A 21,703-nucleotide genomic window follows, 5' to 3' on the forward strand; every position below is an offset into this window, starting at 1 on the left:
AATTCTAAGTGTTAGGTATGACTCTAACTACCTGAGATTTTGCTCCCTGATATCCCTTGATTTCAGTTTTGCGTGGGCTCCTTGATGCCACACCCTGTCGAATGTAGCCTTGATGTCAAGAGCTGTCACTCTCTCCTCACCTCTGGAATTTTGCTCTTTTGTCCATGTTTGAACCAAGGCTGTAATGAAGTCAGGAGCTGAGTGGCCCTGGCAGAACCCAAACTGGGTGTCACTAAGCAGATTATTGCTGAGTAGGTGCTGCTTAATATCACTGTTGATGACACCTTCCATCGCTTTACTGATGATAGAGAGTGGATTGAGGGGCACTAATTGGCCAGGTTGGGTTACTATCTCGTGCTGAAAATGTGTTGCTGGTTAAAGCACAGCAGATTAGGCAGCATCCAAGGAACAGGAAATTCGACGTTTCGGGTCAGAGCCCTTCATCAGGAATCAGCCCTTCCTGATGAAGGGCTCTGGCCCGAAACGTCGAATTTCCTGTTCCTTGGATGCTGCCTAACCTGCTGTGCTTTAACCAGCAACACATTTTCAGCTCTGATCTCCAGCATCTGCAGACCTCACTTTTTACTATCTCGTGAGCTATGCTCAGCACCTATACCTCAATTCTATACCATTTCAATGACTGTTTGTTTATCCTGAAGCTAATGGTATGTAGTTTGATTGCTGTTTGAATGGTAATTCCAAACCTCTCATCATATAAATCGCCAAGTCCAATTTCCACATTCCTTTCTCTGCCATCAATTATTTAGATATCTCAAATCATAAAGTCCTTGTCGCCTCGAAGTTCACCCTATTCAATGCTTCCCATTTCAGCCATCTAGCACAGATATTTATAATTGTAAATTACAACCACTTATTTGTCATTCCTACACTCATTTCCACACTCATTCTTGTTCACAGATATCTTTACAGTCCTGTCTCACTTCTAAAACTTAAATCTAGCCCTATATTTCATTCAGCATGTTCCACTGTCAATAGTAGCACATTTAGTGATCACATGTCTAAACTCTGAAACTCTTTTCCCAAATTTTTACACTTTTCAAAGTTAGGTACAATCAATGATTTCACCGTGTCTTTGATAACTGTGCTGTTCCAACTGTTATCAGAAAACATGTGTTTCATCACTTTGTAAACTGGAAACTGTTGCAAGAAGGCATGTGTTTGTGACTTTTATGGTCTTCTCCCTTGGCCATGCTTAGAGGGATGCCTTTCACAATACAAGGAATTGCTATCATTGCTGCACCAGGCTGGAGTATATGAAACCAATGTGTCTGATCATGAAACTGTTGGAAATCTTTGTAAAGGTAGAATATGAGAAAGGGGAGCATGCATTAAATAATCCACGTAAGAGAGGGAATAATGTATGAATGCCAATGTTTATATCACTTGTGAATCCCTGTAGAAAGAGTTTTTCCTTCAAGTTCAACCCACTCATAGTACTTAGTCATAACTGGCCGAGACTCAACACAATCCATTGAAGTGCTTTTTCAGTAAAATTGGTTCGATGTTTTCAGTTCGATAGGAGTTCAGTTGTACGAAATTAATTTTAAAACTATTAATAAAGAGCTTATTAGAGTAATTAATCATTTTGCAGTTTTTATATTTCTATAAATTATTATTTACAAATCATTTTCAATAAGCAACACTACATATGTTGAACTTAAATGTGCATTGAATATTTATTCTATGAATGGTGCTGCCTTACATTGTTGAACATATATATAAAACACAGTCAAAGTATGCTGTTGGGAAAGCACAGCCGGTCAAGCAGTATCCAAGGAGCTGAAGAGTTGACATTTCGAGCATATGCCCTTCATCAGGAATGTGGGGGTGACCCAAGGGGGCTGAAAGATAAATGGGAAGGGGGTGGGGCTGGGGGGGTGTGCGGGAAGGTAAACCCCATCTTTTCCCATTTATCTTTCAGCCCCCTTGGGCCGCCCCTACATTCGTGATGAAGGGAACATGCTTGAAATGTCAACTCTTCTGCTCCTTGGATGCTGCCTACCTGGCTGTGCTTTCCCAGCGCCACGTTTTTTGACTCCGATGTCCAGCATCTGCAAGCCTCACTTTCTCCTGTGTATATAACCCATCACATGCACAAAGCTGCAAAATGTCTGTGTAATTACAGCATGCTACTTGTACAGTGAAAATATTTTTTGGAATGATTTTCAAAATATTGCTTCTGTTGATCCATATTATTCTTTTAAAACCTGGAAGTGATCTATGTGCTTTTAACAAAGTGATTTATTTGTAGGTGAGAGCCCTGGCAAGTGCAGGTAGTGTGGATAACTTGCTGCTACTGGATTTGGAAAAATTCAAGCCTCACACACACAAGGTGGCCATTGATGGAGTTAATATGGGAGTCGCACAGAAGTGGAGAGTTGGAGAACAGGAATTTGAAGCTATGATGAGAATGTTGGACAATTTGGTATGTATATTTTCAGGATCTTGATCTTTGCTTTCAAATCTCTCCAAGCCTCACTTAACAGTACTCTACTACAGATAACAGAATGCTAGTGAATAAAGCTTTACTTTTGAATTGAGATTCCAAACCGTTTACATCTTGTAGGATTTAATTTACAAGGAAAGACGTCAGCCTTGATATAGTGATGATACACTTGTCCCCAAGTGAGGAGATTCTGGGTTTCAGCCCCACTCCAGGACTTGCCAGCATTATCTAGTCAGCCACTTCAGTGCATAAATGAAGGGGTTCTGCAGTGTTGAGATTCCATCTTTTGGATTAGATATTAAACCATAAGAAATAGGAACAAAAGTAGGACCCTTGAGCCTGCTCTGCACTCAATAAGATCATGGCTGAACCTGCATTCCTCACATACAAGTTCAAGTAGTCATAAAAGAACCATTGACATTCTTTCAAGTGCAGGCATGTTTTCCCAGGGTACCACTTGTTAATTTTATGATTTTATTTAATTGTATGCAGATAGTGTGCATTTGCTTTAACTCCTTACATATAAATAGATACAGACAAAGACTATGGTTTCAAAGGGCTTTTGTGTTGCAGTGATAGTCTTCCAACCTCTGAGCCAGAAGGACGGGTTCAAGTACCATCTGCCGTGAAGGTGTGTCATAACCTGTCTGAACATGACTGGCAGCTTAATGTGCCAGGGTACAGATGTTTTAAGCAGGACAGATTTAATGGAAGGAGGGGAGGGGATGTTGCACCTTTGATCAAGGAGAGTATCACACCAGTAATCAGAGATGAAATAACTGATTATCCAGTGAGACTTTGTGGATGGAGCTACGAAATAAGAAGGGATGGTGACGTTATTGGGATTGTACTGTGGGCCCCCAGATACTCAACAGGAATTAGAGGAACAAATGCAGAGAAACTGGGGAGACTTGCAGAATCAATAGGGCTGTCATAGTCGGGGATTTTAATTTTCCTAATGTATACTGGGATTGCCAGAGCGCTAAGGGCTTAGATGGGATGGAATTTAAGGTTTCCTCAAGCAGTATGTAGAGGGCCCTACTCAGGAAGGGACATAGTTCTTGGGAAATAGAGCAGGACAGGTGATGGAGGTGACAGTGGGCGTGTACTTTGGGATCCATGACCAGAGTTCCATTAATTTTAAAATAATTACGGAGAGAGACAAAACTAGTTCAAGTTCTAAATTGGAACGAAGTGAATTTTGATGGAATTAGACAGCAGCTTGCAGGGGTTGATTGGAGTAGTTTGTTTACAGTTATAGGGACATCTGGAAAGTGAGAGGCCTTTAAAATGAGATAGCTAAAGTTCAAGGTCTATATGTTCCTGTGAGGGTGAAGGGCAAGGTTGGCAGGAATAGGGAATCCTGAATGATGAGATATTGAAGCTTTAACAAGGAAAAAAGAGGCGTGGCTCAGGTACAGGCAGCTTGGGATCAAGGGAATTCCTGGAGGTATGCAGGAATACAAGAGTTTACTGAAGAAGAAAATCAGGCGGGTGAAATGGGGGCACAAGATAGTCTTGTCTGAGAAGATTAAGATAGGGTAAATAGACAAGGTCTTTTCCTTGGGGTGGGAGAGTCCAGAACTAGAGAGCATACATTTATGGTGAGAGGGGAAAGACATAAAAGGCACCTGAGGGGCAACTTTTTCACAAAGAGGGTACTGCATGGGTAGTGCAATGAGTTGCCAGAGGAAGTGGTAGAGGTTGGTACAATTACAGCATTTAAAAAGCATCTGGTTGAGTATATGAATAGGAAGGGATTAGAGGGATATGGGCCAAGTGCTGGCAAATGGGACGAGATTAGGTTGGGATTTTGCGTAGGCATGAACAAGTTGGACTGAAGGGGCTGTTTCCATGCTGTCCATCTCAATGACTGTATGAATCCAAAGAGGTATTTTAAGTATATTGAAGGAAAAAGAATGACTAGAGAGAGAGAATAGCCCCTCAAGGACCAAAGTGGACATATATGTGTAGAACCGCAGGAGATGGGCGAGGTTCTCAATGAATATTTCTCTTCTGTACTTACCATGGAGAAAGCCATGAAAACTTGGGAAGTTAGTGGTGATATCTTGGGGACAGTCCATATCACAGTAGAGCAGGAGGTGTTGGATGTATTAGAATGTATGAAAGTCTTAGGTCCTGACCAGATATATCCAAGAACACTGCAAGAAGCTAGAGAAGTAATTGCAGGCACCCTGGCTGATATTTTTGCATCATCGTTAGCCATGGGTAAGGTCCCGGAAGACTGGAGGGTAGCGAATATTGTGCCATTTTTCAAGAAGGGCTGCAAAGAAAAGCCTGGGACCTATAGACCAGTAAGCCTAACATCTGTGGTGAGTAAGTTAATTGAGAAGATTCTGAGGGAAACAATATACATTGATTTAGAAAGACAGGGTTTGATCAGGAGTAGTCATCATGTCTTTGTGTGTGAGCGATCATGCCTCACAAATTTGTTAGAGTTCTTTGATAAAGTCACCAGGAAGGTTGACAAGGGCAAGGTGGTGGATGTTGTCTATATGCATTTCAGTAAGGCCCTTGATAAGGTTCCACATGTTAGGTTGCTCTGAAAGGTTAGATCGCATGGAATCTAAGGTAAGCTGGCAAATTGGATACAAAATTGTAGAGAGCAGAGTGTCATAGTGGAAGGATGTTTGTCGACTGGAGGCCTGTGACTAGTGGAGTGCCTCAGGTCAGTGCTAGATTCATCATTGTTTGTTTGTTATCTATATTAATGATTTGAATGTATAAAGCATGATTAGTAAGTTCACACATAACACTAAAATAGGCGGTATCATGGATAGTGAGGAAGATTATCAGAAACTACAACAGGGCATTGATAAGCTGGGAAAATGATCAAATGAAGTTTAATATACATAAATGTGAGGTCTTGCATTTTGAAAAGTCAAATCAAGGTAGGAGTTTCATGGTGACAGGAAGAAGGGCTCATGCTGAAGAAGCTGCTTTGCTGAAGAAGGGCTCATGCCTGAAACGTCGATTCTCCTGCTCTGTGGATGCTGCCTGACCTGCTGCGCTTTTCCAGCAACACATTTTCAGTAAAGACACACTAGCTTTCATCAGTTGGGGCATAGAATATAGAAGGTGGGAATTATACAGGACGTTGGTGATGCTGCATGTGGAGTACTGTGTTCAGTTTTGGTCACCTTGTTAAAGAAAGGATGTTATTAAACTGGAAAGAATGCAGAAGAAATTTACGAAGGTGTTGCCAGGACTCTGTAGTCTGAGTTATAGGGAGAGAATGGACAAGCCAGGACCTTTTCTTTTAAAGCATAGGAGACTGAGGGGGGACCTTCTTATAGAGATGTATAAGATCATGAGAGGCATGGTTAGGGTAAATGCATTCTGTCTTTTTCTCAGGGTTGGGGAATAAAGGGTTCGTGGGGGAGAAAAAAAAGAAATCTGAGGGGCAACGTTTTTACACACAGGGTGGTAACATGTGAAATGACCTGCCAGCGGAAGTGGTTGTGGCAGGTATATTAAACATTTAAAAGGCATTTGGATAAATATGTGGATAAGAAAGGATTAGAAGGATATGGGCCAAGTGCAGGGAAATGGGTTTAGCATGGATGGACATTTTAGGTCAGCATGGACCAGTTTGGGCCAAAGGGCCTGTCGTCTTGCTGTAAGACTCTATAACTCTAACAGGTTGAGTTATTTTTGATGAAAAAATAATCAAAACTGTGGTAAAGGACGTAAAAAATAGGGACCGGGTATAGACCAGCCCTTGAGCATACTTGACCATTCTACGAGATTATAGATTTTAGGCCATGAGTAGTTCAGCTATTTTCTGGTCTGCCCCATTGACTGCCCTGTTGATCAAAAACTTCTCTGAATCAGCCTTGAATATACTCAGTGGTCCAACCTCCACAGCCCATTAGAGAAAAGCATTCCAAATATTAACGAGGGCTTCTTGTGGCACAATGGTGGTGTCACTACCTTTTGCAGTCAAGAGATCTGGGTTCATATTCGTATGTAAAATTTAGGAACAGGTTGATTAGGAAAATTTCCAAAAACTATGGACACTCAGAGAAGAAATCCATTAGCTCCAACTTGAATGGGAAGCCCCTTCATTTTAAAGAGTACTAGTTAGTTCTAGATTCTCCATGGGAAGAAATATCCTCTTAGTATCTACCGTACCAAGCCCTTTCAGAATTTTATATCTTCCATAAAGATCATCTCATTTTTCTAAATTCAATGAGTATCGACCCAATCTGCTCAAACATTTTTTCAGTCAGATCCTTCAGAATGAGGGGCGGCACGGTGGTACAGTGGTTAGCACTGCTGCCTCACAGCGCCAGGGACCTGGGTTCAATTCCCACCTCAGGCGACTGACTGTGTGGAGTTTGCACGTTCTCCCCGTGTCTGCGTGGGTTTCCTCCGGGTGCTCCGGTTTCCTCCCACAGTCCAAAGATGTGCGGGTCAGGTGAATTGGCCATGATAAATTGCCCGTAGTGTTAGGTAAGGGGTAAATGTAGGGGTATGGGTGGGTTGCGCTTCGGCGGGTCGGTGTGGACTTGTTGGGCCAAAGGGCCTGTTTCCACACTGTAAGTAATCTAATCAACACTGTCTTTCTCCATCCTTTGTTGAAGTGGTGTTACTTTTATAGTTTTCCAAACCAGTGGGGCCTTCCCAGAGTCTAGAAAATTTTGGAAGATTACAAGTAAATATATCTACAATCTCTGCAGCCATTAATTTATTTTAAGACCCAAGCATAGGGTTTGCTGAAGTGAGATTGTGAGCTGAAATCTCGAGTTTTTGAGCTTCTCAACATCAGTGAACTCCCTTGCCCGCCACTATATGATAGAATCCCTACAATGTGGAAACCGTCCCTTCAGCCTAGTAAGTCCACACTGACCCTCCGCAGAGTAACCCACCCAGACCCATTCCCTTATTACTCTACATTTGCTCCTGACTAATGCACCTAACCTACACGTCCCAGTACACTATGGGCAATTTAGCATGGGCAATTCACCTAACCTACACATCTTTGGTTTGTGGGAGGAAACTGGAGTTGCCTGAGGCTGGAATCAAAGCCAGATCCGTGGTACTGTGAGGCAGCAGTGCTAACCACTGAATCACTGTGTCGCCCTTCAGCCACTGCTCACCAAGGGGTCACAACAATTTCAAAGCCTCAAAATGGGTTCATAAATGGAGAAGGTTTGGGAAGCACTCCCGACAAGTCCAGGGGATTTGTCAGCCTTTAAATCTGTTTGTACTCCCATTTCTTTTCTGTAGCGTTCATGATTATTTTGCCTTCATCACTGTACCTCTTGATTTTGCACTGTTCCTGTGATTATTTTTTGTATCAACCATTGTGAAGGTAGTTACAAAATAATTGTTTAAAGCTTCTGCTATTTCCTGGTTTCTCATTATTAATTCCCTAATCTCATCCTCTAAGGGACCAATGTTTATTTTAGCTTTTTATATCCTTGTACAAGTTTTAACTCTGTTTTTATATTTGTTGCTAGTTTTTTCACATTCCAGGTTCATTATTTTTATTTTATTACTTATTCATATGATCTCATTGAAGGGTGTAGTAGTCTCAATAGGTAGAATGGCCAACTTCTGCTCCCATGTCTTATGGTCTAAGGAAAAGTTTTTGAAACTCTCAAACTTCTGGCCTGCCACTAATCTTGTGAAGATTTTGTGTGCTTTTTGTTTCAATTTGATGGCACTTCTAACTTTGTGAGTTATTCATTGATAGCATCATTTATTGCCATTCCTAATTGCCCTTGAAGGTGGTGGTGAGCTGCTCTCTTGAATTACTGCAGCCCTTGTGAAGAAGACTGAACCATATTACTGACAACTAGAATTCTGACTCTAAAGAAATGGACATGATATATCACCTTCTCATTCGGCAGCTTATTGAGATCAAAGTTGATTTGCTGCTGCTCTGGTTTGATGGGCTTTGAAATAGCTGCTAAGTTCAATGCATGGTCTGCAAACTCTGGCACATATGAGGAAGGTAATGCTTGAATTGTTGGATATGTGAGTTGTTTGGAGATTAATATACACCGTCCAATGACTTTGTCTCTCGATGTACTTGGTGCCCTCTGACATAAGCCTTCGCAAATTTGATCAGTTACTACTACAGTTGCCTATGAATAGGTAAGTATGTTCGTTCTCTTCAGGGGTGCTCTATGGACATCCCTAAGAGAGCTCCAAGCAGAGCAATTGCCTTGAGAATTTAATGTCAGGCGTGTAAGCCACAGCTGCAGCCCACAGGAGCTGGGTTTGAATGAATTAAGTCATATTAGCTTGGGAGAGGATACTGTTATTAAATCACCTTGTTACCAAGTTTGGAGAATCATGTGTACACTCCATTAGTGTTACTTCTCCAATACACTTACCATTTTCTGAGTTCAAAATTGGCCAACAATCATACATTAACCAATACCACCCAAAAGAGATTAATTAGTTAATTATCTCATTAACAGGAAAGAGGTGCAAACATTTGTCTTCACCGTAGTATATTTAAAAATGTTGTTATCTCGTTCGAGTCCTCTTCCTTCTCTTTAATTAAACATTTGCCCACCCTGTCCCACCAGCACACTGTCATTCCATCTTTTCTGTACTGTCCCTATCAAATGTCATTCCATCTTTCTGACATCAGCAAGCTTATCCCCAGCACAAGCCATTCTATCCTTTGTATTCTATCTCCTGGAGGCCACAGTTATTAGCTTGGTTGAGGGTTTCACTTGAGGATTACAGTTTGATTTTCAGGACAGCTTTTCTCACTCTCACTTCTTTATTAGTTGATGTAGTCATGTTAGTAATATTGTTTTCTGCATTTGTGTTGACATATAGAATTTCAACTTGTATAGAAACAGAAACAATGTCCTTAATTATCAACCCCATCAAATTTTATGTCACAACACACAAGGAAAGCATTAATTTCCAAGATATCACAGACTTAAGTTGGCTGAAAACAACAGGTTAAGTTCTGAGCTTTTTTTCAAAGCAACTGACATGTACTTTGAACGCAGCCATTACTCTGGACACACTCTGCAAACCGATGTGGTCACAGTTTGTGCATTACGATTGCATATTCACAAAAGTTAGAGTGTTTTAACCAGGCCAGTTCTACATGCCACTTAATCTCAGATCTTGATTTCATAATTAAATTTAACAATTGACAATATTTATTACAATAGGGTCCCCTACAGTCTTCTGGACAGCCTTAAATTAATTCATTTGTTCATTTGCAAGTGATTTGTTAACTCAGTGAAGTCAGGTTTTCCTAGCTTGTAATTAGGTGAGGGTTCTGTCATGGACAGTATTGAATCTGTTCTTTCTTCTTTGAAACCTCCTCTCCCTCTGGCCTCCTTGCAGCCTCCCCTCTTGTGAGTTGCCATCACCGCCCAATCCCCTTACTATCTCAGCTTGCCCCAGTAAAGCTACCAGCAGGAAGTACAGGAGGACACCAGCCTATGGTAGGAAGAGTAGCTTCTCACCTTTTTCCTGCCATTCTGTTCATGGGGTGACTTTTCTCTGATCGCCCAAGATTGAATTTTGCTGGGAGATTTGAGATTTCTGGGCAGGGGCTTACTATGTATTTTGAGTCTTGTGTAGCAATCTGAGGAAGGCAATGGCCAAGTGGGATTATCGCTGGACTGTTAATCTAGAGACCCAGGTAACATTCTGGGGACCCGGGTTCAAATCCTGCCACAGCAGGTGATAGAATTTGAATTCAATAAAAATCTGGAATGAGGAGTCTGATGATCATGAAATCTTGTTGATTCGTGGAAAAACCCATCTGGTTGACTAATTTCCTTGAGGGAAGGAAACTGCCATCCTTGCCTGTTCTGGCCTACATGTGACTCCAGAAATTGGGATGGGCAGTAAATGTTGGCCTCATCCTGTGAATGATTTTTTTTGTTAAAATCACTTCTCTTAAATTATTTTCGTGGCATATATTCGGAGAGACACTCAGGACCTTACTCCAGAACACTTGTATCAGACGGAACAAAAATTGTACTCTTGAAGTTTGCAATAATGTTTTATGGTATCTAGTTAGTTCACTAGTGCTGAACAGAGCTCGACAGACCCTTCGACATCAACAACATGATTTTTAGATATGCAAATTGCATATTATTGTCATTGACTTCAGGAATTTTCTGAATGCAAATTGCTTCCTATGTTCAAGTACGATAAACATCAACCCATTTTCATCGAAGGATTCATTTTCGAATGGATTAGAGTTCATAAACATCACCCCTAACCCAACTACATTTTAATAGTCTCTGATGCATTTAATACTTGGGCACTTAATAACTAATAATTGAATGTTTGTTTGAAAAACAAAATCACTCAAACAAGACTAAAGTTACTGGTCGAAGACTGTGATGCTGGAAAAACACAGCAGGTCAGTCAGCATCTGAGGAGCAGGAGAGTCGACGTTTCGGGCAAAAGCCCTTCATCAGGAATGCTCAAAACGTCAACTCTCCTGCTTCTCAGATGCTGCCCGACCGGCTGTGCTTTTCCAGCACCACAATCTTCAACACAGATCCCCAGCATCTGCAGTCCTCACTTTCTCCTTTAAAAGTTACCTGGTGGCCACCACAAGCTTTGATAACTACTGTTTTAATAGTCAAGTTTCCTGTCCTTCAGCAGCCTGCCATGCATATTCCCCCTCTAAACTACCAGCCCACTCTACTCTTTGCTTAAACCAAGCCTATCTCCAGAATCTGCTAAACTATTCCCAGTACCCCAGAAGGTCTCTGAACACAGATTGCGAAGCATTAGTCTAAGCGTCAAAAGAAATGCACTACTGCAATGTATTTTGGGGTGAACCTAAAAGCATTTTGACATTATTTCTTTATTTTTGTAAATATATATCAGTTATATAACAAACCATATCTTTGACCTTGCAATGTCTCTACACATTCTAAGAAGAGAAATAGCTGAGTAACCCAGGCTGGCCTAAGTATAAATACAATTTATTTATTTCATGAGTAAATTCAAAATATACAAACATGATTACCTATTCTGTATGATTGCATGTTCATGTCCGATCTTCATTTCTATTCAATTAATTGGATAAATTAGAATCATTGTTATTGAGTTATCTTGTATTTTCCTGTAAATTAGGAGGAGACCAACCCCCTGACAATAACAGTCTAACTAATTGAGGTAGCAATCATGACTAACATTCAAATTTAACTCAAGCTTTCAATTAAGTTATTGCACTTATTATTTTCTCTCCACAGGGCTACAGAACTGGCTACACTTACAGGCACCCAATTCTGAGAGAAAAGCTACGACACAAGAGTGAGGTGGAAATCCCTGCAACTGTCACAGCATTCTCCTTTGAAGATGATGCTGTGCAATGCTCTCCCCTCAAATTCCTGGCGCAGAAACAGCAGCGCGAAAAGACGAGATGGCTGAACACTCCAAACACGTACACAAAGGTCAATGTCCCAGAGGAGTCTCCAACAGGCGACTGCAGCCCTAGGTCAAAAATCACAGTATGTATTGGTTATAAAAAGCCTATTACTCAAAAATATATACTTTGGCGTAAGTATTATAGAATAGCACTTTCTTTTGAACCAATAAATTGATAGTGTTCAACAGATAGCATTGAAAGAAAGTGTTGCTGATTCATCATAGATCACAAATTGAAGTTCTAAACAATTGTCTATTATTTAGATTTCAATCAGTAAAACTGAATGCAAGCAACTATGAAACAAAAACTGGAGAATATTTACAACTGGTAAATCATATACTAGAAGCAATTTTGAAAATTAACTTTAGCATGGACAGGATTATTAAAAAAGAGATTTTTTTTTCTAGGAAAAGCATTCTTTTAAGAGGTTTGTAAAGTTTCCTTAAACTAATCATCAAAATGTGATGCAGAGTTAGTACCTGTTTTTTGTCTTGTGGATCCAGGCCACTTAGAAATTGAGTTGAAATTTCAAATTTGTTCTTTGTAGCCAGGAGAAGATTCTTTTTGGAGATAAAAGGTTAGTGTTGGCCTTTGGTTCATCATTGGTCTGTCTCCAGGGTTGCATTTTTAGCAATAAATGATGAAGGAGCTGAAGTACAATAGTCTTGGGGAGATGATTTAACATAAGCTTTGGCAATGGATTTTCCTGTATAGCAGTTATCCAACTCTACTGGGTCCTGTTGTCTAGGAGCAAGTGAGGACTGCAGATACTGGAGAGTCAGAGTCAAAAAGTGCGGCACTGGAAAAGCACAGCAGGTCAGGCAGCATCCGAGGAGCTGGAGAGTGATGTTTCAGACATAAGCCTTTCATCAGGAATGTTGTCTGTAAAGGTGCATACGCTAGCCATAAATAGCCAGATCTGGAGTTCCCAACCTGAGCAAAAGGTTTATGATATGGCTAGAGGAGAAAAATAAGTTTATAAGCCTTTGATCTATTTGCATTTACTTTCTAACAATAAATCAACACACAACACGTTTGAGTACAGACTGACATGTCAAATATTCACATTGACTGGTAAAGGAGGGACCATGTAAATGTAAAGGGCAATCAATATTTTATTTGTTCTCATTAATTTATCAAAAAAGTGATGGTTTCCACTGAGTATTGGTGGTGGAGAGAGTGGATGTTTGTGGATGAGGTGCCAGTCAAGGGGGCTGCTTTGTCCTGGATGGTGAAGTAGTGTTGGAGCTGCACTCATCAAAACAAGTGGGAAGGATTTCATCACAAACTAACAAACAGAATACTGGAGAAGCTCAGCAAGTCTGGCAGCATCTGTGGCAAGTGAAACAGAGTTAACATTTCAACTAGAAAGTGTTGCTGGCTGGGCCATTTCAGAGGGCAGTTAGATTGAAGTCGAGTTTATAATTTTGCTTATACAGAAAGCTGTTACTTGTGCTGCTTAACTGGTGTTTATTATGATGTATAATTATACAGAATTAGTTTTTACTCAGTGCAGGAATCACTGTGCGTATACTTGAGTCATTGTTTATGCAGTAGGGGAAGGATCACGAATTGTGTGAGGTTATTGTCAATTCAATTTAGCAATGTAAGGATCACTTAGGAAATTTCTGTACTGTTAAAATGTGAAGGACCTGGAATTAAAACTTCCCTCTATGCACACTTTTTGTCCGTCTCATTAAATGAGTTTCATGTTCAAGTCTTAAAGACATTACATGAAGACAATAACATTTTTAAATAGTGCTTTTGAATGTAGAATCTATCTCCCCTTACAAATATTTCTGACTACAGGTTGCAGATGTTTTTTAAACTCTATAGGCCCTGAATTAGACAATGTTTACCAATACTCCCCAGGAGTATATCTTCGTTGCAACAAGTAGTGAGCTTCTGGTTACCTTATGATGGTGGCTGAAAATAGCCATGAATAGTTATGTTTCTGTGCCAGTGGTACTGTATGCAATAACGTTCCTAAAGCTTTTCTTTTTTTAATTACCCTCGGAGGTGCTCAAGATGCTTCTATAATTTATCTGTGCCTGCTAGGTAAACAAAGAACCTTCTGTAAGATATAACAAGTGAAATAAAGGTTTCTGTGGATATACAGTATCACTTCAGTTATTTTATACAGAAATGTGAGGGGAAGCATTTTGGTGTGAAGAATATTGAAAGACAATATCAAATAGTGGGAACAATTTTCAGAGGGACCTAAATGTATATGTACACAGCTTGCTGGGGACAGCAGAACAGTTCAGAGAACAGTAAATAAATCAAGCAGTATCCTCCACATTATCAAGTGGCATAATGTATAAGAGCAAGATGATGAACTTGTATAAAACACCTTTTAGACCTCCGCTGTAATATTGTGTACAGTCTGGGTGCCACATTACAGGAAGGATGTGATTGCATCAGAGAAAGTGCATAATCGGTTGACAAGATCGGTTCCAGCTTAAGTTATTAGGATAGATTGAAGAGGTTGAGGTATTTTCCTTGGAGAGAAGGTGGTTAAGAGGACATCTGATCGAGGTTTTCAAAATCATGAGCAGGCTGAGGAGAAACTGTTCCCCTGGAAAAGGAACAGCATCCAGACTTTGGCTGACAAGTTGCAAGACACATTCGCTCCACACAAATGCCAGGGAATAACCATCACCAGTAAGAGACAATGTAATAACTCCCTTTGGCATCCGATGGTGTTACCATCACTGAATCCCCCACTATCAACATCCTGGGAATTACACAGGATTACCCTGACAAATTCCATTGGACCCACCACATAAACATGTGGTTACAAGAGCAGGTCAGAGGCTAGGAATACTGAAGCAATAAGTCACTTCATGACTCCCCAAAGCCAGTCCGTCATCTGCAAGGCACAAGTTAGGAGTGTGATCGAATACTCCCCAATTGCCTGGATGGGTGTGGATCCAACAACACTCAAAAAGCTTGACACCATCCAGGACAAAGCAGCCTACCTAATTGCCACCAACGGCACTTAGTAGCAGCAGTGTGTCTTACCTGCAAGATGCACTGCAGAAATTCACCAAAGTTCTTTAGGTTAGCACCTTCCATACCCACCACTACTTCCATGTAGAAGCACAAGAGCAACAGATACATGGAAACACCACCACTTGCAAGTTCCCCTTCGAGCCGCTCTCCATCCTGATCTGGAACTATATTGCTGTTCCTTCATAGTCTGGTCAAAATAGTGGAATTCTCTCCCTAAAGGCATTGTGGATCTACCTACAGAATGTGGACTACAGTGGTTCAAGGCTGCTCACCACCACCATCTCAAGGGGCACCAGAGATGGGCAATAAATGCTGGCCCAACCAGTGACACCCACGTCCTACAAGTGAATGAAAAAAATGGCATGGATTTAAAGTGATCTAGAAGAAGAAGCAGAATCACAAAATTTAGTATGCATGTACAACAGGCAATAAGGAAGGTAAAGGGAATTTTGGTATTTATTGCAAAAGGAATACAGTATAAAAGTAGGAAAGTATTGCTGCAACTGTACAAGGCATAAGTGAGACCACACCTGGAGTATTGTGTACAATTTTGGTCAGACTTTGGAGAGTTAGAAGATGAGTTACTTGTTGAATGATAGTGGAGGATTCAGTGATGGTAACACCATTGACTATCAAGGGCGGTGGTTAGATAGTCTGTTATTGGCAGTGGTCATTGCCTGGCGTTCTTCTATTGTGAATGTTACTTGCCACTTAGCTTGGAGAGGAACTTGCAAGTGGTAATGTTCCCGTATAAAAGCTGTTCTTGTCATTATAGATGGTAGTGGTCATCTGTTTGGAAGATGCTATCTAAGAAGCTTAGTTAAATTTTTGCAGTGCACCTTGCAGATGGTACACACTGCTGCTACTGAGTATTGGTGGTGGAGAGAGTGGATGTTTGTGGATGAGGTGCCAGTCAAGGGGGCTGCTTTGTCCTGGATGGTGAAGTAGTGTTGGAGCTGCACTCATCAAAACAAGTGGGAAGGATTTCATCACAAACTAACAAACAGAATACTGGAGAAGCTCAGCAAGTCTGGCAGCATCTGTGGCAAGTGAAACAGAGTTAACATTTCAACTAGAAAGTGTTGCTGGCTGGGCCATTTCAGAGGGCAGTTAAAAGCTAACCACATTGCTGGGGTCAGGAGTCACGCATAGGTCTGACCAGGTAATGATAGTTTTCTTCCCTAAAGAACATTCATGAACCAGGTAGGTTTTATTTCCACCATCAGTAATATTTTCAGTGTCACCATTAGACTTTTAATTCCTTTTTTAAAGTTGAATTTAAATTCCACCATCTGCTGTGGTGAGATTCAAACCTAGGTCCCCAGAACATTAGCTGATCCAGCATATAATGCTACTGTACCTCCATTTACCCGCTTAGTTCACCTGAACTATTTAACATGTTCCTTATCTGCCTGCATGCCTCTTACATGTGTGACTACCTTTCTGAATGTGCTGCAACATAAGCAGCAATTGAAATCACAAAGTTCAGTTTGATAACTTAAAGCTCTAGTTTGTGTAGTCGGTAGCATTTACTGTATGTGTCCATCCAAATCATATGAAACATCCCCATGTGCCCATGTACTACAGGAATACAGAATGGGCATTCCATATGGCTGAGGATTTGAGAGGGATATGGACCAAATGCAGGCAATTGGAACTAGCTGAGGGGGCACTATGGTCAGCATGGACCAATTTGGGCCTGTTTCCATGCTGTATTACTCTGTGATTCTATGATATTTTAAATTAAACAAATGGGTCACCTGTTAGAAGCATAATGTAAAATAAACTGGTTAGTCTGGTTAGAATTTACACATTTACAAGCAAGCAGAGTCCAGTTTAATATCCTACTGTCCTTTCAGACGTTAAACATACATCTGTCTGACAAATGCTACAAGTTTTGTAATAAATATGATTTGGCTTAATATGTCAAAAAGGTGACAAATTACTTTATTGGGGCCATCAGCATGGATTTTGCAGGGAAAGTCTTGGTTTGATTGGATTAAAGTTGTTTACCTGATATATTTGTAGGTGTTTAGGTTCTTCTTAATCCTCATGATTTAGATCATGGAGTTTTTAATCAATTCTTAACAGAATTTTCAGCTAATCTATTACAGATTTATCTGTACAAATTTACTTGGTAGTTTGATTAATTCACCTTCCAGAATCCTTGCTTGAGTATTATTTGTCCTTGCTGGTTCACTTAACTCTCCATTGTCTAGTATACAAATTGAAAATCGTCTTCCTTGTCACCAGTTTCTTGCATCCAGAGTTCTGTGCGCAATCATTGACTGTGTCTGACTAACTAGAATTTCCTCTCTTAATATTTTCCCGCTAGCCTGGTATCTGTTTCCCTTTACCTATCATTTTATTTCATACAATGGGGAATATAAATTCAGGTTGTTGAAATGGCATTCTTTCAGTGTGATCTAGGAATGCATGTTAGTACAAGTACAATTTCTTCAGATCTTGGAACTCTGAGGTAAACATCAAAATCAAATTGGTCACAATTGCTCCTAGTTACACCCAGTGTTTCACCCAAAGCCCTAAATTGCATGTATTTTTCTTTTAGTTCTGTCAATCTGTTCCTAATTAAAGTTGTGCCTTCAGATTTGCACATGCCATTAGGATGACTTAAATATGAAATAAATGAAATCAAGTTCTGAAAACACAGCTGTAGTATACTAAAATATTCAGTAGCTCCAATTAGCTAGTGTTAAATAGCCAACAAAGATCATTTAATTGTGTTTTTAGGTATAATTCTCATTAAGATTGTTTAAACAATGCATATGTCCATAAGATTAACTGCAATTAACTGTGAAAGATGTTCACAATAACTGTAAATATAGTTAGAAGGTTCAGCTTATACATCTGTTAGGTTAGCAATTTAAGGAAGCCTGTGTTTTCCTATGAAACCCAGATCCTGTACAAATACATTAGACTGAAATCTGATCATAATACAATACATAAATGTGGTTTAGAAAGAAGAATTACTTTTGGTGGCAAGAGGTTAGATGATTACTGTTTAGAAAATACCAACAATGTAGGAGGACCAACAAGAAGACTGGTTACTCACTTAGCTTACCAAAATTTTAAGGTCTAGAACATGTGCATGGTATTGTAAGACCTATTCACAAGTTCTTCTTTCATTTCCTTAAGGAAAAGGTAGTTGACAAACACACTGGTAGACATCAAAACTCAAGCTGTTAAATTCTAAATATTCTCTTGAAATGGGTGAGGGACAGTTTTATGCACAGCGTATATTTTTCTTCACAGATTTTTCCCAGATTGCCCCTCTTGCTAAAACTAGTTGTTTTCATGCAGTTCTCCATCTGGAGGGTAGGTCAACATGTTATGTAATTCCCCAAAGTTTCCACCAGCAGTGCTTTCCAGTATCTCAAGTGCCAGAATACATCATTCCAGAGAGCAAGCTAGGCAGCGTAGGTTGACTAAGTATAAACAAATCCATTACTCCTAGCAATTTAATTGAATTTTGGCTAAGACCTAGTCACAGATGTATAAACTTTTCTTCCTAAAATTATAATGATTTCATGCTGCAGCTATTCTATTTTCTATGTAATGAAACATAGGAGCATAAGTAGACGGTTCAGCCCATTTGAGTCTGCTCTGCCATTCATTTGAGATAATTACCTTTTTTAAACTTACTCATGGAATGTGGGCATCACTGACTGGCAGCATTTAATACCTGTCTAGTTGTCCTTAAGAAGGTGGTAGTATGATGCTGTTTTGAGCCATTGCTGTAGGTAGACCCACAAACCCTTAAGGAAGGAATTAGTAGTAGTGAAGAAATGGCATTGTATTTCCAAATCTGGATAGTGAGTGGATTGGAGGAGAACATGCATGTCTAGTGTTGCCAAGTATCTGCTGCCCTTGTCCTTCAAGATGGAAGTGATCGTGGGTTTGAAACATGCTGTCTAAAGATATTTGGTGAATTTCTGCTAAATAAGTGGTGGAGGTGGATGCCAATCAAGCAGGCTGCTTTGTCCTGGATGCTGTCAAGCTTCATGTGTTATTGATAAGTTGGGAGTATTCCATCACACCTGACTGTACCTTATAGATGATTGTCAAGGCACTAGGGAGTCAGGAAGTGAGTAACTCACCACAGTATTCATAGCTTCTGATCTGCTCTTGTAGGCACTATTGTCATGTGGTGAGTCCAGTTGAGTCCCTGGTCAGTGCTAACCCTGAGGATGTTGATAGTGGGGGATTCCATGATGGTAATGTCATTGATTCTCACTGAGCAGTGGTTAGATCATCTCTTATGGAGATGGTCATAGTCTGGCATTGTGTGGCACGAATATTACTTGCCAGCACAATCTGGTTACTTTGCAGATCTTGTTTCATTTGAACATGGACTGCTTCAGTATCTGAGGAGTGGCAACTGGTGCTGAACATTGTGCAATCATGACTTTATGATGGAGGGAAGGTCATTGATGAAGCAGCTGAAGGCCAAGGAACTCCTACAAAGATGTTCTAGGGTTGAAATGATTAGCTTCCAACAACCACAGCCACCTTCCTTATGTGCTAGGAATGACTCCAACCAGCAGAAAGTTTGCCCACTGTTACTCATTGATTTCAGTGTTGCTCAGACTCCTTAATGCCAAACACAACTTTGATGTTAAGGGCTGTGACACGCGCCTCATCTCTGGAATCAGCTCTTTTGTCCATGTTTGAAGCAAGGCTGTAATGAGGTCAGCAGCTGAGTGTTCCTGGTGGAACCCAAACTGGGTGTCACTGTGCAGTTGCTGCTTGATAGCACTCTTGATGACATCTTCATCACTTTCTGGTGATTGAAAGCAAAGCGATGAATGGCATCTGGCTGGGTTGGATTTGTCCTGCTTTTTGTAAACAGGACATACCTGGGCAATTTTCCACATTGACAAGTAGATGCCAGTGTTGTAACTGTAATGAAAGAGCTTAGCTAGGGGAGCAGCAAGTTCTGGAGTGCAAGATCTGATACTCCTTGTCTCCACTTTCCTGAATTTTTCACAAAATCCTTGAATCCCTAGCTGATTAAAAATCTGTCTAAAGTAGTACATTGGAATTGAAATTGTATTTCAGGCTTCTTGCCTGTGTACCTACCTCACTGACTGCAATGTATTTACTGTTGGGTAACACCACACAGAAAATTCTAAATGTTAATTAAGAAAAATAGTGCTGTTGGTTTGCTCTGTATCACTAGTTTGCAAGTCCTTATCTGTCCCCCCTCATGAATCTGTCTTTTGACTCTGTCCTCTTCCCCTATTTCCCTTAAATCTAATGTCCACATGTTCCCCACAACCTTCGATAATGCCCTGTCATTACTGTTGAGTATCCCCAATCCTCCACTGCCACCTTTGAAAAAATAATTTACTCTTCAACACCTACAATGTGGGCGGCACAGTGGCACTGTGGTTAGCACTGCTGCCTCACAGCGCCAGAGACCTGGGTTCAATTCCCGACTCAGGCGACTGACTGTGTGGAGTTTGCACGTTCTCCCCGTGTCTGCGTGGGTTTTCTCCGGGTGCTCCGGTTTCCTCCCACAGTCCAAAGATGTGCGGGTCAGGTGAATTGGCCATGCTAAATTGCCCGTAGTGTTAGGTAAGGGGTAAATGTAGGGGAATGGGTGGGTTTCGCTTCGGCGGGTCGGTGTGGACTTGTTGGGCCGAAGGGCCTGTTTCCACACTGTAAGTAATCTAATCTAATCTAAAAATCTGAAGAAAGAACACTTCACACTTAAAAGTTAATTTTCACTGCTAGAGTATCACCAAAAGTCTGTGTGACAATGAAGAGGATCCGCCATACTGATCAAAGGATGTATGAAGTGAAATAGGCCAGGCCTTCGTTTCACCCACAGAAACATTCTCCAGACAATTTCATGCTATTTAATGTGTTTGAGTGATGACTGTCTCTGAGTGAGAAACTGTGGTTATGGAGCTTTTAGAATAGAAGAGCTTCTCAGACAGCAATTTCCTAATTTCTGCATTTCACAGCAGAAATAACTCAGAGGCTGGTATCCTGTCACCAAATGATCCTTTATTTACATGAGGAGAGTCCTTGACATGATCCAGCTTCCTTAGAGCAAGCTGTGAGTGAACAATGTCTGACACTCCTGTTTTTTTTCTTTTCATTTTTTTAAATTACCAACAGTAGCAGGAACACACTGACTATGGCCCAGCCAGCACAGAGTAAGTCACCTAAACGGAGGAGATTCTAAATCTCCTGGTTATATATTTTTTAAAATTTTCCCCCACATTACCGCCTAACAATGGGGGAAGAGACAAAAAAGAACTCTCCTCCTCAGTAGGAAACACTAACAGCAGTAATAAGCCACACTGACTGTGAGGCCAGGCACTTCAGAGCTCAGTCTCCTTCTCTCCCTAACGCACAAAAACGAAGAGTCCTTCAAACACCGATCCAACTCCCTCAGTGCCAGCTCTCAGAAGTTCTGACATTCCCTTTTTTTTTCCCCTGTTCCTCATCCTACCACCTGACAGTGGGAGTGCTTATTTTTCCCAACAGCTTTTAGATTTGAGTGGTGCTGGAAAAGCACAGCAGGTCAGGCAGCATCCCAGAAGCAGTAAAATTGACCTTTCGGGCAAAAGCCCTTCATCAGGAATACAGGCAGAGTGCCTGAAAGGTGGAGAGATCTCTGCCTGTATTCCTGATGAAGGGCTTTTGCCCGAAAGGTCAATTTTACTGCTCCTCGCATGCTGCCTGAACTGCTGTGCTCTTCCAGCACCACTCTAATCTAAATTCTGGTTTCCAGCATCTGCAGTCATTGTTTTTACCTTATTTTTCCCAACACCTATGTTGTGTGT

General features: G+C 40.8%; 1 protein-coding gene across 4 annotated transcripts in view; it reads left to right on the plus strand.

The window, feature by feature from the left end:
• The window catches only part of add3a (adducin 3 (gamma) a), a 252,581-nt gene that overhangs the window by 204,882 nt on the left and 25,996 nt on the right, over positions 1-21,703 (plus strand). For all 4 annotated transcript variants that reach the window (XM_060842273.1, XM_060842272.1, XM_060842271.1 and 1 more), the window contains exons 10-11: positions 2,273-2,446; positions 11,695-11,952. In XM_060842273.1, the coding sequence (XP_060698256.1) occupies positions 2,273-2,446; positions 11,695-11,952 (432 nt within the window). The remainder of the gene's footprint in view (positions 1-2,272; positions 2,447-11,694; positions 11,953-21,703) is intronic.

The sequence above is a fragment of the Hemiscyllium ocellatum genome, chromosome 22, assembly GCF_020745735.1.
Source record: "Hemiscyllium ocellatum isolate sHemOce1 chromosome 22, sHemOce1.pat.X.cur, whole genome shotgun sequence".
In the NCBI taxonomy this organism is placed as follows: domain Eukaryota; kingdom Metazoa; phylum Chordata; class Chondrichthyes; order Orectolobiformes; family Hemiscylliidae; genus Hemiscyllium; species Hemiscyllium ocellatum.